The sequence below is a fragment of the Stigmatopora nigra genome, chromosome 11, assembly GCF_051989575.1.
Source record: "Stigmatopora nigra isolate UIUO_SnigA chromosome 11, RoL_Snig_1.1, whole genome shotgun sequence".
NCBI lineage: Eukaryota > Metazoa > Chordata > Actinopteri > Syngnathiformes > Syngnathidae > Stigmatopora > Stigmatopora nigra.
This window is the reverse complement of record NC_135518.1, coordinates 6,251,247-6,268,369: the sequence shown is the minus strand read 5'-3', so window position 1 is coordinate 6,268,369 and position 17,123 is coordinate 6,251,247. Positions and strand designations below refer to the sequence as shown.

Genomic DNA, 17,123 nt, shown 5'->3' with positions numbered 1-17,123 from the left:
TAAACAAGAAAAAACGTTTGAAGGTTACAAACGCGCTAGAATAGATATCACAGTTTTTTAATTATTACTATTTATTTGCTGAGAGCATTATTTTTCCCTACAAATATTTGCAGCAAAATGTGCTTCAGCAGAAACAGTTGTTCATAATATATGATGTAAACTACTAAAGGTGCATAAATCTTTATAAGAATTTGGGCCTGAATATCTTTAATATCCTTTATGGAATATTTAGCGAAGAAGCTGCTTATGTAAAGCTAAAAGGTATAGAATCTATCCATTGAGTCAAGCCTCCCCCTGCCATTTCATGGTCTTTCTTTTCACCTGGCATGCCGGGCCTCATTAACATCAGCCTCCTCTCTACCACTGCTTGTTGACCTTCAATTATTGCAGTGATCCTGCTGGCTCTTCACTGTGGTAAGGCAGCATGACAGATAAACAACATGGCCAAATGTGGCAAATAGATGAGTGCACATGTTATGGCCTCATCGGAAAAGCATCTGTTCACACACAGGACATGCGGGGGAGTGCGGGGCTACGCCTTATTTTCCATCTTGATTTCATATGAGTACACATTTCAAATGTACTCACATTTGGTTATTTTTAAAAGAAGTGTTAATTTAAAAAAAAAACTAAGACATTCTCAACTTGTTCACTGTTATTGACAACGAAAGACGTACAATCCATTTAAACAAGAATGTCTAGAATTCAATTATCAAGATTTAGGGAAGTAAATGTCCAGTTCAAATGGATTAGATCTTTATCACCTTCAATAACATTAACGACTAGAACTGTTGCAAGGTCTTAGATCTGTTTTTTTTAGGGTTAGGGTTAGGGTTAAACTGTACTTTATGTTCCCACAACTAATTATAACATTAAAATATATCCTTTCATTTTTTCATTTACGCTATATATACGTCAAAGGGACAAAATCCACTTTTATGCGCCTATCAAAAAATAGAGCTAATACTAATATTCACACTTCTATCAAGTCAAGTGGAACAAAGACAAATGAATAAAAACTAACAAATTCACTATAAAACTCATTCAAATTCAATTTCAGAAAAAAATCTAAAAAAAACACAAAAAAATGAACTAGAATAAAAAATGTCAAGCTACTACAGCCTTGCACTACACATCAGAGTAAGCGTTGAAATGTAATAGACACAAATATGACAGCCAGGTAGCTTGTTAATAGTGATTCTACCACCTGACTCAATATCATGCTCTTCACGTCTATCTAATCTAGTGTGTCACCAACCTGTGATTAGCCTTTATACCCTTTTCTTATCTCCATTTCCACTACCTGTGAAACCCATTCAAAACAAAGACGGCCAGAAAGACAGCTTCACTTCACCACTAAATGTATCCAACTAGAAGTGCTATGCAAGAGAATTAATCATAAAGCAAGAACACATTGGGGGTCCAGAAGGAGAATGTAGAAATCTAAATGATTTCTCAAAAGTGCTTTTACTAATTTCAATGTTAAAATTTACGATGAATATGGCCATTTTTGCCTGTAATTTCTTCAATGAATGGAAAAATTGTACCTAAAAAAAAATGACTTTTTTTTTTAAATTAGCTTGTAATTTTCTACCATTAGAGAAGAGAGCTGCAAGCCTGTAACAATAATTGCATAAGCGTGCACTCGCACACGTGTACAGGAGGCGTGTACACACCCACAATACCTGCTGGGTTACTTCATTCAATAATGTAGCGAATCAAAGTCAGTGTGTGAATACAAAGAAGGAAAGGGAAAATGTCAAAATGCCAGGGGTGCAAATCAAATTTGACGTCCTTCTATTCATCTCTTTTATGGGCGGGCGCCATAGGAAGCTTTTTAAAATGTGGTCAGGCATGCAGTGAGTTTTGCAAAATGTCTAACCTGAACGGATATGAAAAGAATGTCAATGAGATTTTGTAAAAAATAAATTAAAATTAATTTGATCTTTGCTAAAAACAATAGCTAACTTCCTATTCTATATATAGTATGGAGATGAAGACTAAATGATGTTGCTTGTGTAGGAAAATAGCAGATTTTGTCATTTAAGCAATTGCATTCCAAACAGTACACAAAGAATATAAACTATGATCACAATTGCACGCAAAACTGTATTTAAGAAGTAGATACGGTATGAGACAAGAGATGCGAGTCAATTTAAGCAATTATAGACAATTATAGCAATTAACTACGTGGCTGGATTTGTGTTTTTTTTTCCATAAAACTGATATTCTGCTGTCAAATATTTATCCCATTCAGTTTTCATGTGTGTTTAAACGACGACTGACATAATTGAGAAAAACAGCATGATAACAACCCATAATTAATATCTAACAACAAATTTAACAAAATTGCCTACGGCTGTAAAGGTAATTTTTGATGAATAAAAAAAAAAGCATTTAATTTAGTGTAAGTATTTCAAGCCTGTAAATTGGTTGATCCAAGCAACACAAATGCAAGAATATTTCTTGCATTCCTCCAATAACTTATTTTGATTTTTATGCTAATGCAAGCTGCACAAAGTAAGTTTTATGAAGCATAGACACAAAATACACATTTCATGTGAAATCATTTTCATTGTGATTTTTCTGTTTTGATGGAAAACAAGTCATCTGAATTCAACAATCTAAGTAAACGAAATGCTGCTCATAAGAACATCATGGCCCTCTCTCTCTACCCTCCACTTAATCCGTCTAATTTGAGTTCTATTAAACACATTTTAGTACACTATTAAACCACTAGTTATTTGATACTTTGTTAATAGATGGCGAATTAGAACAAATAAAGCATTTTTTCCAATCCGATATTGTATTTTTGGGAGTTTTTTCAGAGGGTTTGAACGAATTAATTTGTTTTTAATTCATTTCAATGGAAAAACGTTCGTTTGAGTTATCGACATACGAGCTCATTCCCGGAACGAATTAAGCTCGTATCTCGAAGTATCACTGTAATGGTCAGAAAATATGTAATATGTAATAGCATATAAAGTCTTACCATTTGTTAACTTATCCAGGAAGATTTTTTTGGTAGGATAAATTAACTGTTTATGAAATGGAAAAAGGTTGATTTAATGCATCCCAATGCTGCAAACTTGCATTAGCATGTTTTTTTAACCCATTCACCAGGGTGAGAGGATAACATGCACGTTTTGGAGGAAATGGGACGTTAGAGAGGTTAAAGGGTGGGAATTGGGTAGACAAGCACACACCTTCAGTGTGGGACACAGGCAAAGAGATCTCCATGCAAGCAGCAGACTGGGCCTTGCGGAACGGCGGCCGGCCAGGGCCTCTGCGGGCAAGCCGTGGCCCCTCGGGACCCATCGGGACACGAGGCTTCCCCGCCGAACAGGGCTGGGAGGTGGGGCTAGTGCAATGTCCATTGACATGATCTGTAATAACGGCAAAGCATTAGGAAAGAAATGTCACATTCGAACATTCGTTACATACCTCAATATCTGTCCACATAAGTCATGTAATGTTTGTTGTGATGGATAAAATGGGCCAAATTATAGTTTTGATTGGAAGGAAATTCAAATTTATAACAGTACATGACTTGTGATGACTAATATTTGGTATATTTTACGGCATGACAAGAGCAAGCGGTGTTAAAGGATATATGGTAGTAAGAGGAAAAGGCGAATAGATGTTTTAGGACTGGAGTTACGTATGCAAAGGGAGAAGAAACAGAAATAACACAAGGCTATTCTACAGTGTAACAAGGATGACAAAACAGGCTTGTTTCCTAGTTTCTAGAGTGTATGTTCTTATCTAAAAAGCCCAAAGGAAGTACTGGATATTGTAAAATGCCGCAATGCTGTGTATGAAATATTATGATAGTTGTGCATGGCACTCCTTTGCTACTTACTGCCATTGCAGCTTCACGCAGTTTCCCCCCAAGGGCGTGCAGGGCTTGCGACCTTAGTTTATGTCTGGTGAAATTGTGCCAAAAATATTTTGTATGGTGTCAAACCTCATTCTTCTCAGGATCTTTGGTGCTCAGTTTCATTAAAATAAATGACGTACGAATGTGAAGTGAAGTATATAACAGTTGTGTCTTTGAAAGACGTGACATCAATTAGTCAAATGAAAGCAGAATTTGGTAGCTATACATATGTACATATATATCAAATTAATTTAGAAAAAAAAGTTATATTTAGTATTCATGGTAACATTGATTTGATGTTGCCATAAAGCATTTCCTCATGAAAGACAAAATTTCCATTTATTTATATATATATATATATATATATATATATATATATATATATATATATATATATATATATATATATATATATATATATATATATATATATATATATATATATATATATATATATATATATATATATATATATATATATATATATATATATAGAAAAAGATATATTTATATATATAAAATAATTGATGGTACTGAAAACACATACTACTACTGGATCGAATTCCAAATTCAGATATTGTCCTATGAATTCAGCTCTATCAGACGCGGATGGCAATACCGAGTATTATATCGGGACATCAATTGTTCTGATATGGCACTAAAATAATGTTATCCAGATTAGGGAGTACGAAGAAATAACGTGACGATACTGTGCAATATGCGCTTGTTGAGATTTAATTTCCAGCCACGAATCGACTAATCCAAGAGAGCACAAAAGAATATAAATGTATAATTTTTGCTGTCAATGTCAGTGAATGAATGAAATTTTTATAGCCTGCAAAAAAAAACAAGTTAAACCATCTTAATATATAGGCACTTGTGTAGTTGAAGAAGTAAAAGTTTAAAGACTTGAGAAGCAGAGCATAAGGGAACCCTCAATGATGTAAATGCAGTTAGACATGTGTGACGAGAACGTTGATTTGCTGCAATGCTGTTAAAGAAGAAAATGATCTAGTTACAATGAGAAAGGCGGCGTGTGTGTGATCCAATCACTGTCGAGCAACGCTGTCAAATGGAGGAAAGGTTGCAGAAAATAAGCGGATGGGCCAGTCACGATAAGGTGATAAAGAGCTTCATGTCGAAAAAAGAGTTATGGGTTACAAGTCACCTTTATAAACACTTGCAAAATGTAAACAAAATGAGGAATCAAATCAAATCAAACAACACCGATGGGAAGAAAATGGACCGTCTCATGAACAAGATCCACAGGAGAGAGTGACAGGGAAAAGAATTCAAGGAAGAAAAAAGAATAAGAAAGCAACAGAAAAGCCTAAAAAAAACATGACAAAAGTAGAAACCCAATGACTCAAAAAGGAAAATACGTGTAAACTGCTGGCTTTCGCCTACCGTACCAAGATCGGTCTTAAGATCTGTGGGCAGACTTAACTTTCTGCCGGGTCCCTTTACTGAAACAAAGGAATGAGGGGGGGAAAAAAGCAGCAGTTAATCCCTTCAAAATAAATAGGTAAGAAATAAAACAACTCAATCTAAATTGAGCGAAGGAAAAAACAAAATGGAACTCATTCAAATTAAACCTGATCATGCCACAGGTGCAATTTTTTTAAAATGCATGCTGAAATGGAGTTCCTCGTCAGTGCTTTTGGCAATCTCTGAAAAACACCATACCTGAGGGATTTTGGATAAGTTTTTTTTAATAGTAATTTAATATTTTCTCATGCTTAAATATCAAAAATAGCAGAAAAAAAACATCTGACAAGGAAGTCCAAAAAAACGGATAAAACCAGGGACAAAAACAACAGACACTGGGACCAACAAAGGAACCTTTAAATCACATTTTGCAAGCATTTAGTTGTAAGAAGATAGCAGTGACATTTAAAAGTTGAAATGTTATGAGGTTTTTCTTGGAAAAAAACGTTTCATAGAGAAAAAAACACAACCTGTATTAGTGAATAGTTCAACCCTGAATTTGTTTGAATATGTCTGCTTTTAAAAGACATATTTCTTTGCATGAATGGGTGTTGTAGGGAACTCAGTTATTGAAGAGGATTGGAAAGAAAAATATATTTTCTAGACTGCAGAGAGATAAATTAAAATGTTTGACTGTTTTGACACTTTTGAGCAGAAAGATCCTTTGTGACATTTACGAAAAAGCACCTTGACAAGATGCGGCGTTCAAAATACAACAAAATGAAGATAAATTCAGCAATATTCTTACTAAGATTGACATAAATGAGTAATATATCCTCTTGTGAGATTGTGGAACAATATTAACCCCTTAGTATGATGTGAAAAGACAGACGAACAGACAGCATTATGAATATGTAAGTCTAGAAAATATGAATGTATGAAAGTCTACATTGTGGTTCCCTGACTGTGGCTCATTTCAAGATGGATTCCCTGTCAATGGGGACAGTGAAGAAGGATCAGTACCCCCAGGAGAATGTAAACCCTTTGCCGTTCATCCATTGCCTGCCTTGTAATCGCCTCTCGGTCAAAGTGCATACAGATAAAGGAAACATACTATATATACCGTCATGACAAGAGAAGTGAGATCATCACCTGCATGAAGGTTTGAGGGACAATGTTGGACTGGGTTATGTACTTCTAAAACATAAAAGATTGTTTGATATCCTTGAGATTCAGCTTGGCTTCATTGGCTTCCATTGACAACAATAGATGTTCAAAACATGGAGGGCAAGCAACAAAAAACAACATTTGTGCACCCTCCCTGTTAAAATGGATTAACTTGCTACTGGCAAGAAACTCAATTCAGTTGAAAAGAACCAGCTGATTCTATATCTATTATTGTCAATGGCAGTAAAAAAAGTTAGGGTTTGTACAGTATGGTATAGCACACTATTGTTTTTGCACCCTTTTTCAATACACTGTAGAAAGTGTAGATAGAGAACTGAAATTACTTAGTTCTCTTATGTAGATCGTTCAAAGTGAACTCATTTTATCAAGTTAATAAATATTGAGAACTTGAAATTCATTATACGAGCCACTTAAGCTCACAAGGGTCGCAGGGGTGCTGGATTCTATCCCATCAATCATAGGACACGTAGAGAATAACAAACCACACATGAACACATGTAAACCTCTGAATAATTTAGTGTTCAATTAGCCTAATGTGCATGTTTTTGGGATGTGGGAGGAAACATGGCAGAATATACAAACTCCACATAAAAGACCAAAATCAAAGAATATTTGAGTCCTCAATCGCAGAAGTGAGAGGCAGCCATCCTAACTTGCACCATGTCACTAAATTTGATTGAATGACATTTGTTAACTTGCAACAAGTTGGAGTTTTTGGGTCAGTAGTCTGCTTAACAAGTAACAGAATAAGAAGCAAAAACTGGATCTCAAGGATAGAAGTATTCTATCATGCCCTTTTGGTAACTGCATTCAAATGAATGGCTTTATGTTAAGTCTTTAGTTTTGAGTGACCTTCTCGTACTGTTTTAATTAAAATGAAAACTTAAGCAAACACGTTTTGCTTTCAAAAATTAATTGAATTGCAGGAAAAAAAAATCCAGCATGGCCTACTTTATTAGTTGTCTTTAAAAAAGCTTTTTGTTCCCTCGCTTACATAATCCAATAAACCCAGCTAAAAAGCAAAAGTGTGTGTTTTGCAGGTGTTATTGCTCACAGTGTGAAAGCCCACTTACATGCATGATGCAACATTGAACCAGACACCCGTCAAAAAACACCCCACTTGCCATTATCCATTTCATTGCCGCATAGGGTGCAAAAGCCACATACAGATGTATACGTATGAGGTGGATCTGCGTCACATCCCTCCTCTTACCATTATCCAACAAGTAAAAGACTGGGCTGCAGTGGCTGGCTCTCAGACTGGCCACAGGCTCTGGCAGGATGCGAGGGTCATTGTGAAGGGAGGTTGGGTAATGAACTGGAATAGGAGATCCAACAGAAAGGACAAGACTTTTCAGAGCAAAACGAGAGAGACACATAATGGGTGAACTTGGGAAAAGTGAAACTTGCCAGTTGTAGTAGCCGACGAGGAAGAGAAACCCATTCACACCGGTAAATGTTCCTAAAATCTTTAAGGGTTGAAATGAAATCTCTGAGAGGTCATGAGTTCAAAACCTCAGGTTTTAAGACCAAAGTAGGACCTGTGTAAGTTACCTCAATGTCTGCTATTGACAGTACTAGAAGTCCAATTTGTTTCGCGTGGGAGGGGCAGATTCCTTGATTCAAAATAGATTCAACGTCTAGCACAGAATGGGCAAACTACGGCCCGCAGGCTACATCCAGCCCACTAGGCCTTTTAATCCGGCCCGCCGACGTTGTCCAAATAGTTTTTTTTCCCCAAGATGGCGCCGTCACGCGGAAGTCAGTGGCAGTAGCTCTGTCCACTCTTATTTGTTTTTCAGGTTTTACAGCTCCTCTATCTTATTTTAAGTTATATTTTAATATTTCTTAATACATTCCTTTTTACTTTACTTTGTACTCTATACGTTTTATTTCAATGATGAGTGATGAGTATGTTAATACTTGAGTTCTTTTTTTCCTATTTATGTTTCATATGTACTGTTAACGGATGCAGTTTTTTATATGTATCATATCTTGTGCTGACCCGGCCCATCTGTCGAATTTTTAAAGTCAATATGGCCCCCGGGCCGAAAAGTTTGCCCACCCCTGGTCTAGCATCATCGATGGCATGGAAATATGAGCAATCTCAGCCAGTCATCACAGTTGAAATAAATTGAAAGTCTGTCATTGTGAATGGCATAGCAAAACATTATACAGCAATTTTAGGCTACAATATTTCCGAAAAATTTCTAATTGTTTGTTGACTAGCTCTTAACATTTCATGTTGAGATCATTTTAAGAGAAAATGATTCACATTATGCTGTCAAAAAGGTGGACATGAATCATATCTCTTGTGCAAACAAATTCTTACGGTCAACCTTCGACAACACGAGTGTCAGTGAGGTGAAAAAAAAATGATGCGCATCAATGCCGCCTACCCAAACTGCTTTGTGAAAAGAAACATTTGAAGTGTGGCTCTTTCAATGACTGTTTACATTCCAGTGCACAGTCGTGACTGGCAACTCTTGGCTAAATTTGGAATTCAGTGTAGGTTGGCGCTTTGCAGTGCACAAAAGGGAGCAAATTTCTAGAAGGGGCGTTTTATTTGCAAAGAAAAGTCATTATCATAATTATTCACATAAGCACATTTATGCAAATGCACATGAGGACAAATGAAATCCAATTACCACTGTAAAAATTAAACACCTCATGCAGTATATTATGGGTGTCTGTTTTAGATGAGTTTTAAAGAGCTAAAATCCACTTTGGACAATTGGCATCAATTAAGGAAGTCAATTCAAATCGGTTATTTCTCTTTAGAAAAATGTAGACATTTGAGCAGCAAGAAACTAAGCAGGTGACATTATGTCAACGCACTTCCTGCGAAATGTGCTAAATTTATCCCGCAAGGCATGGCACAGCTCTGTGGCATGTCTGCCTATTAGTCCATCTCCTGACTCAGTCTGGCCTTGTTATATTAAAAGCCAAAGTGGCTTCAAACAATAGCACTATAGTGTCATCATTTTATAGCACTGAAGACAAGTGAGCCCCTTTCAGACAAGGGAAATTAAAAGTAAAATTGCCTAAAAAGGCCAGAAAAGCAGGAGAAAATGTGTGGGGAATTTTATTGAATGCTATGAGTGAAGGCAAACTTTTAATAGGCTAGGCTGGCTTTCTCTATTATTGGGGAAAGAAGTATCAGGAAAACACTATAATGATGGTGGGCTTTGCTCCTTTGGAGGGGACTCATTTAACTCATTCCTATGAAGAAACATGATATCCATTTTAACAAAAGATGTCTGATATTGAGTGATTATGTCTTCTTGCCTTCCCAGCCCCACAATTAAAAACAAGTGACCCACGATCAACAAGATTTGTTGCTCTAAAAACAACAAAATAAACATGAATTCACCCAGAAAATACTCCAAAAATATAAACACAACCTGGAATTAACAGAAAGTGACTCGGCAATGCTCTGAAAGCAAAGAAAGTTAGAGGAAAATACCTTAAAAAACACCAAGAAGTGACACATTTTCCGAGAACTCATCTTTCAGTACCACGGACAGCGCCAAATGCCCAATTCATTTTCTATGTCAGAACGAATTGGACGTCTAACGGCGTCACTGGGAGAAAATGAGTTTACATGCATGTTATCGTCAGAACACGAGTGAGCGCACACTTGATGATGTGTCCTCCCCCACTGTTGCCATGACACTTGGAGCTTCAATTACACACCTCACTTTGTGCCTCAAATTGCCTTGGCACAAATCCCGAGCTTATTCATATCGCCTGAGCTTGGCCACTCATTGCTTTCTCTCTTCAAACTCAAACCAACGTAGTCGCGTCTGCCGGTCCCCCAACTTGCTTGACCACCAAAATAGAGCATTAGTAATCCATTTATCTATGATGAACAGCAGGACTGATGTCATACAAAAGCCATCTAGCTGCCAAATTAGTGGAATAATCACTGATCATATTTCATATCCGGGGCAGAGCCACAGATCCTAAACCTTTTTCTACACCCACAGTGTTTTTGTCCGTGTCCACATAGACTGACTCATCTATTGGGTTCCTAACAACTAGTTTATTAAGGTAATAAAGAAAAACACTTTGATTTCAAAGTTAAGTGTTTGCAAAAGTAAAGAAAAATAGGCTTGATGTTTATTTTATGCGAAAATATTATAGGATGCTTATCAAGGGGCAAAAAAAGTATTGCACCAAGCACAATATCACTTTTCATACTGGAATAAAATGCTTATAATATTGTTTAAGAATTTCAGATAATATTTGTTTTTAAAATGCATTTTAATTAAAGTTAAACATGTGAAAAAAAGTAATCATTTACAATTTTTAAACTATTTTAAAATACAACTAAATTAGATTAAAACCTAATAAAAAACTTTAAAAATTAGGATTTAGAAAATCTTTGACCCGATGAACGAATAATCATCTAAGATAGTTGGCGATTCATCTGATATTCAATCAGTTGGGAATTAATTGATTCACCGTGGGATTCACAACAACCCTCAGAAAGAACCCCTAACAACAATCTAGCGTGTGACAAAAAATGAATTTCACAGTCCTGCTGGGTAAGGTTCACATCTTAATATAAATGCAAAGGTAAGCATTCAACAGTTTTAACTAAGGTAGCAAACAAAGCCTTCCTTTTGCAGCATAGCAGGCACACCGACCAGCAAGAGACCACCACACACAAATTCTAATAAAATACTATATCCACAAGAAAAACAAGAAAAATAAATAAAACATGACTTTTCTTCTTTGTCCAGCTAACCACTTGTATCACAATTGCATTGTGAAATCACATGCAACGCCGAACAAGCCTATTATGGAGTCAGAGATAAAACAAGTAACAGCAGCACCTTATTCTTTTAACCAAACAGCTTGTATTATTTGCAGCACTTTTCAATATGTTCTAAAGCTTCGACCTGGCGGCTGGATGATAACGGCATCCCAGCATAGCCAAATGGCATCAAGTCATTCTCTTTCGCATAGCCTGATTGTTGTGCAGATTCATGTGTGTGTGTGCGTGTGGTGGATTACCTGAAGTGGGCGACTTGCTTCTTTCCATGTCAACAGACTGCTGGTTGTCAGATAGTTCTGTAAGGCCTGCCACAGCCGATGGCAGTCAGAAGAAAAGAACATGAATAACAAAAAACAACAGGAACATGTGATTATTTTGACCTCACAATTTGAACAGAATCAGCAATTGAAACTTGTTTAGTGTCAGCCACTCCAGCCTCAAGGAGAAAAAAAAACATATTTTTACATATATTTATGTAACCATATACATAATTTTTGAATTAAAATATATAATTATGCTTTTGGTTATTGGATATGGACAAATATCAGGGTTTCCACATGGTTTTATAAGCCTGGTGGGCCACCAGGATTTTTAAAACCTAGTAAGCTAAAACTTTCATTGTGCTGAATTGCATTGTAGTAATTTGGTTTAGTAACAAGTATTATATTTTAACACTGTCTTCCTTATAAATGTCTTCTAATAACAGATAAGTCAGAATTTTAAAAATCCCTGTCAATTTAACATTTTTAATTCATTATATTTTGCTCAACCAAAAATATATAGAGAAATCTCCACCACCAGGCTTTAGATGTTATTTATCTGTAGGAAACCCTGATTGATATTTCCTAAGGAAACGTCTGTTTTCTGAGTTCACTTTATAGATATTTTCAGCAGCATTGTGCTTGGCTATTTTAGAAATCTTGAACTTTCCGACGTAGAGTGGCTGAACTTTGGTGTGACCTGCACTACAGTCTGTTCAAATGTACAGTAGTACTATTAACTAACCATTGACAGTGATAGACAAACCAGTGTTGATCAGTAAAAGTGCCATATTACAACTCACAACATTTAAACACTGTTATAATCACTTCAGTGATTTTTCATAAACTAGCTTATTGGCTGCCATTGACAGGAATGGACGTCGCATTCTTTGGACTGGGAGGTTAATTCCTGCGACCCCTCCCAGTATACAAATACTAGAATGGAACGTTACTGTCATCAAAGGCTCTAAAAGTGTAATTGTCTGTGTTTTGTAGGGTGTATTTTGTTTGTTTTTTTCTTTTTCACCTTTGTGTCAGCCTATTCATGTCCCCTGTTGTTGCCATTCCTTTTGTGTTTAATAAATCAACTGCCTCTTGTCTCGCCTTTTTATCATCATCTCATTACCGCCTGTCTATGTTTATAAGCATCCAGTTTGTGTTCAGTCCTTGCCCGATTGTTGTTAATGTCAGGTTTTCCCACAATGTTTTATGTGACAATCCCAGCTTGTTGAGTTGTTTTTTTTCCTCCTATTTTAACTTTGCAAATTTGCTTTGGTTTTGCATCTGGTTTTGTTCTTAGTAGTCTTTGATTGAGGCTTTTGCGATTTACAATTTGGCGTCTGTTGTAGTGTTTTAAGTATTTGGTTTCACTGCCTTGTTCCTCGCGTTAAGATTCACAGAAACATGATGATTTAATATCATTCTGTGTAAAACAGATTTGTTTTGTTGATCGCTGTCAATGGCAGTGTATGGGTTAAGTCAGTAAAGGGTCAGATTATATTGACAAGTCAATATGACAATCATTCCGAATCTGTATTATGTAGTGCAAATCCCACATTAAAGTAGCAAACACAACAATTAATTTAAAAAAAAACCATGCAGGAGCAACTTACATGCATCAAGCACAAGAAAAGACTAAAACATTTTTGTACTCAACATTTCATGTATTCTTTTTGCCCATACGAAGCAATTTTATGTTAAAAAGGCTATAAAATGGACTGTGTAACATTCATCTTTATTCATAATAGATTCACGAGGGTCTGTTTCTGTAAAGGACAAACCATGGGACATGACTGGAAAAAAGGAGCTCTGGCTTATTGACTAATTCAGTTATAATATTTGGTCATGAGACCAGACGCAGCCAGCCTGCTTCATTCCAAACATCTCTCTGGTTTCTACTCCCTTTCCAATAACCCTGTCGTATGAACAAGCTTCACAAACACACACACACACACACACAAAAAAAAACATCTCGTATAACCTATCAGGTAGGCTTGACTTACTCTGGTAGGATGTACGTATCCGTTTCTTTGAATCGGAATAAAAGTTAGACAGGCCACGCATGCAAAACTCTGTCAGGCAGGCCCGCATGCCCACACCAGCAGCCACAGAGTCACCAGTAGGATGAAGAGGAGGGAATTGAACGAACATGTGGTGGTTTTGGGAGTGAGTAGTGGCAAAGTAAGTGAGGAAAAGAATGAGAAAAGAATTAAGAGATCATATTGGATGAAGGGGGAGATGGAGTGCAAGTGCGTGAGGGCATAACAAAGTGGGGGGAAAAAGGGGAAAGAGAAAAGAACACAGTCTTAGAGTGTAAAAGAAAGTGGAATCAAGTAGAAACTGAGCAGTAGAAACACTAATGCAATGTACAAATGAAGTAGATTAATGTGTAAATAAAACAAAAGACTATTACACTATACATATATTCAAGGTTGCCAACTTATTTCTGACACGGGCAACAAACATTACGTCTCCAAACCCCGTGCTGCCACAATTAATAAAATAATTGAAAGCTAATATTTTAACAGTTTGTTTTCTTAAATCAATGTTCATCTAAAATATCTAGAATTTCTTAATAGCCAAAATTCTTGTATTTTCTTCATTTTATTTACATTTTTTAAGTAAACAACGACAAAAGCAAGGATTTTCCATCTATATTTAATTTTAAAATAATGTATTTTTCCTTATTTAAAATCAACAAATATTTTATTGATTATGATCTTATTTATTTTCCTTTTTTTTGCTTATTATTCAAGTTATTTTTGTTATAATTCAGCAAATAATTCACCTCTATAATTCATTATGGTGTTTTCTAATTAAAATCTAAATCTATCCACCTTAAGTGTACATCTTGAAATATTATTAATGTATTTTGGATCCAAGGAAGAAAACAGAAATGATTCTATATTGCAGAAATGTTGTTTACATTTCATTTTAGGAAGAAGCATGCAAGCAAGTCAAAGCCCATTATTTTCTTTCACAGGGCACACGAAATGACAAGTCTGGCTGGATCTGGCCCACTGGCTATGAATTTGGTATCCCTACATTAGATGCAAGCAGCATTACAGTGTTGACTGCAGTTGATGCTTCACCTCACTTTGCGTGCTCGCTTAACGATTGAAGAAGCACAAAACACGTGCTAAGAGAAAGCATTAAAAGTGTTATTTATTGACGTTGTCTGGACCGCTTGTTAAGCACTGTATTCTGTTAAAATTTTACACCACCTGTAGTGCACAAAAAGGCCACAGTATTTGATTTTTTCCCCAAATTGATCTTATAAAAGCAATACAGAGTGACCTTTTTAAACCATGATGGCGGCACAAGCTGAAAACAGCTCTTATGCAACTGTCAGAAATACCTTGAAACCTCACAAATATCATCAACCTGCTTGGGGCTGTTTCACTCACAAAAAAGTTTTAAAATAAGTTAGCTACATGTTGGGTTTTAAGTTGTACTATACTATATTATATCCCACCATTTCATCATAGAACATATATTAATGTACTCTGAGATAAGGTTGGATATTTTTACAGATCGTTAGAGTGGAAAAGAGTCTTTTGACAGTGAAAATCAGTTTAAAAGGAGAAGGGAGACATACATCAGGTGGGAAGACAAGTCTTTCCACTAAAGACCTCGGTTCAAGCAGTGCTAAAATATAGACGAGACAAAAGGGAGAAGACAACATGCATAATGATGCAACTCAGACTAAAACATATATCCTGTTAACATGCCCTTCATATCAGAATGCAGACGTGTGACAGGCATATGCACGTGGACGGATGTTTTTGCATCTGCATCAAATTGTGTGAGAGAACGTAAGATACAGGAGAAGGGAGCTAGGGGGGAAATTATTTTTCATTTCAAAGTTAACTCTTTACAGGGCACTCATATTACTCACTGGTATTTTTTTGATGGCACCAATCCATTTTGATTGGAAGAGGAGAAATAACATTCCCAGGCAAAATGGATTGGAGGATTGTTAAGATAGGCGATATATGTATGACAATAGATGAATAAAATGTTCCAATTTAATCATTTTAATTATAGGTTACGTTCAGAACATGGAAGCTTTGTCAGTGCACATTTTTGTGGTACACAGATTACTTTGATGGTAATATTAGCTTGCCTAAAAGCGATTCTTCCTTATTTTGTCCAGCTGCATTTTCTCAAAATAAACAAAATTATAAACAACAACAATGGAAATACAATAAACTCCCATGTGGCACATTAAAACTGTTCTCGCCCTTAACATTAATAGTGTGGCCTACATCACCCAAAATGTGATTTCCACATTTCTTTTTGGACTAAATGAGTAAAATTGCTCATTTCCCGTTATCAAAACTCCATTTTAACCAAGGTTCTGAAAATATAGCATAATATCATAATTTAATTTGAAAATTAGAAGTAGATAGTGTGAGTCTAATTCATACTATATCATGTGTGTCAAAGGAGAGAATTAAAAAATGTTTTTTTAGAGATGGAGATCGTGTTATATCTTTTCACCAATCCGATTACTTTACGTTAAACATTGATCCTATGGAAACAATCATATCTATTAAAAACTAGTATGTTAGTTTTTAAACACGTGTGCAAAGTCTTTTTATTCCCTGCATATGTAAAAAGGCATTTTTAATTTATCCAACTCAGGGGCTTGATTGAGGCCTTAAAGGGAGTTGTATTGATTACCTGAAGAATCTAATTAAACTAGCATTATTGATTAATCCAGAAAGTTATCTGTGGATAGTCTACTTCAGACATGGCTCAACCTGAATGTATGCAATCAGCTTCAGAGGACAAAAAGATACAAAGAGAAGGGCCCTATATAGCTTTTTTTTTCATACATTTATGTCGATGCTCAGTGTGTGTTAATTGGCTACATGCATGTGCAGAGGAAGTAAGAAGAAGAATGTGTGTGGTTGTCTACATTTTTTTTTACCTGAGGTGGACTGTCTGTTCCTGCGGGGGGAGCGGGTAAGGCGTTGATAGGGATCGGCTGATCCGTACAGATCCAATGTGGACATGCACAACAAGATGGTTTTCTGCAAGTAGTCCACCACCGCAAGGCCATTGCAGTTCCCGAATGCCAATCTGGGAAGGAAATGGGCATTAATATTGAAAAGTTCCATCAATGAGAGTTACCTATAGAGAGAGACTTTATCATAAAAATTCAATTCGATACACATGAATCTCAAATAATATTTTCACACTGAATAAATGGAAATTCATCCATCGTTTTCTGAAATGCCACAAAAAAATGTTTGTAAATGAGATTTTTGTTAAGGAAAGGGGTGATTTATGATAAAAATAACATTAGATCAATTAAATTGCCATGTTTATTTTTTGTAGCTATATTTACCATTCATCTGCCAGGCCACCATGTAAAAAATATGTTTCCATATATTATATTAATATACATTTGGTCATTCCTCTTCTATTATTGTCTGCCAACCTATGCACACAAGTGGCATTTCCATTTTTGTAGACAAAATGTACTTTCCTCTACCTATCTCACTAATGATAAGGTAGAAATGTATTGTTTACTACTCACCATTAGAGTACTTTTCCATCGTGAGCAATTCCACGT

The 17,123-nt window shown here is 35.9% G+C and overlaps 1 protein-coding gene across 14 annotated transcripts in view; it reads right to left on the bottom strand.

The window, feature by feature from the left end:
• The window catches only part of stxbp5l (syntaxin binding protein 5L), a 79,350-nt gene that overhangs the window by 8,206 nt on the left and 54,021 nt on the right, over positions 1-17,123 (bottom strand). For 2 of the 14 annotated variants that reach the window (XM_077728849.1, XM_077728852.1), the window contains exons 18-23: positions 16,476-16,627; positions 13,543-13,611; positions 11,519-11,584; positions 7,710-7,814; positions 5,293-5,346; positions 3,207-3,386 (exon numbers count right to left, since the gene is read on the bottom strand). In XM_077728849.1, coding sequence (XP_077584975.1) covers positions 3,207-3,386; positions 5,293-5,346; positions 7,710-7,814; positions 11,519-11,584; positions 13,543-13,611; positions 16,476-16,627 — 626 coding nt within the window. The remainder of the gene's footprint in view (positions 1-3,206; positions 3,387-5,292; positions 5,347-7,709; positions 7,815-11,518; positions 11,585-13,542; positions 13,612-16,475; positions 16,628-17,123) is intronic. The other 12 variants (XM_077728854.1, XM_077728857.1, XM_077728859.1 and 9 more) reach the window with 8 other exon arrangements.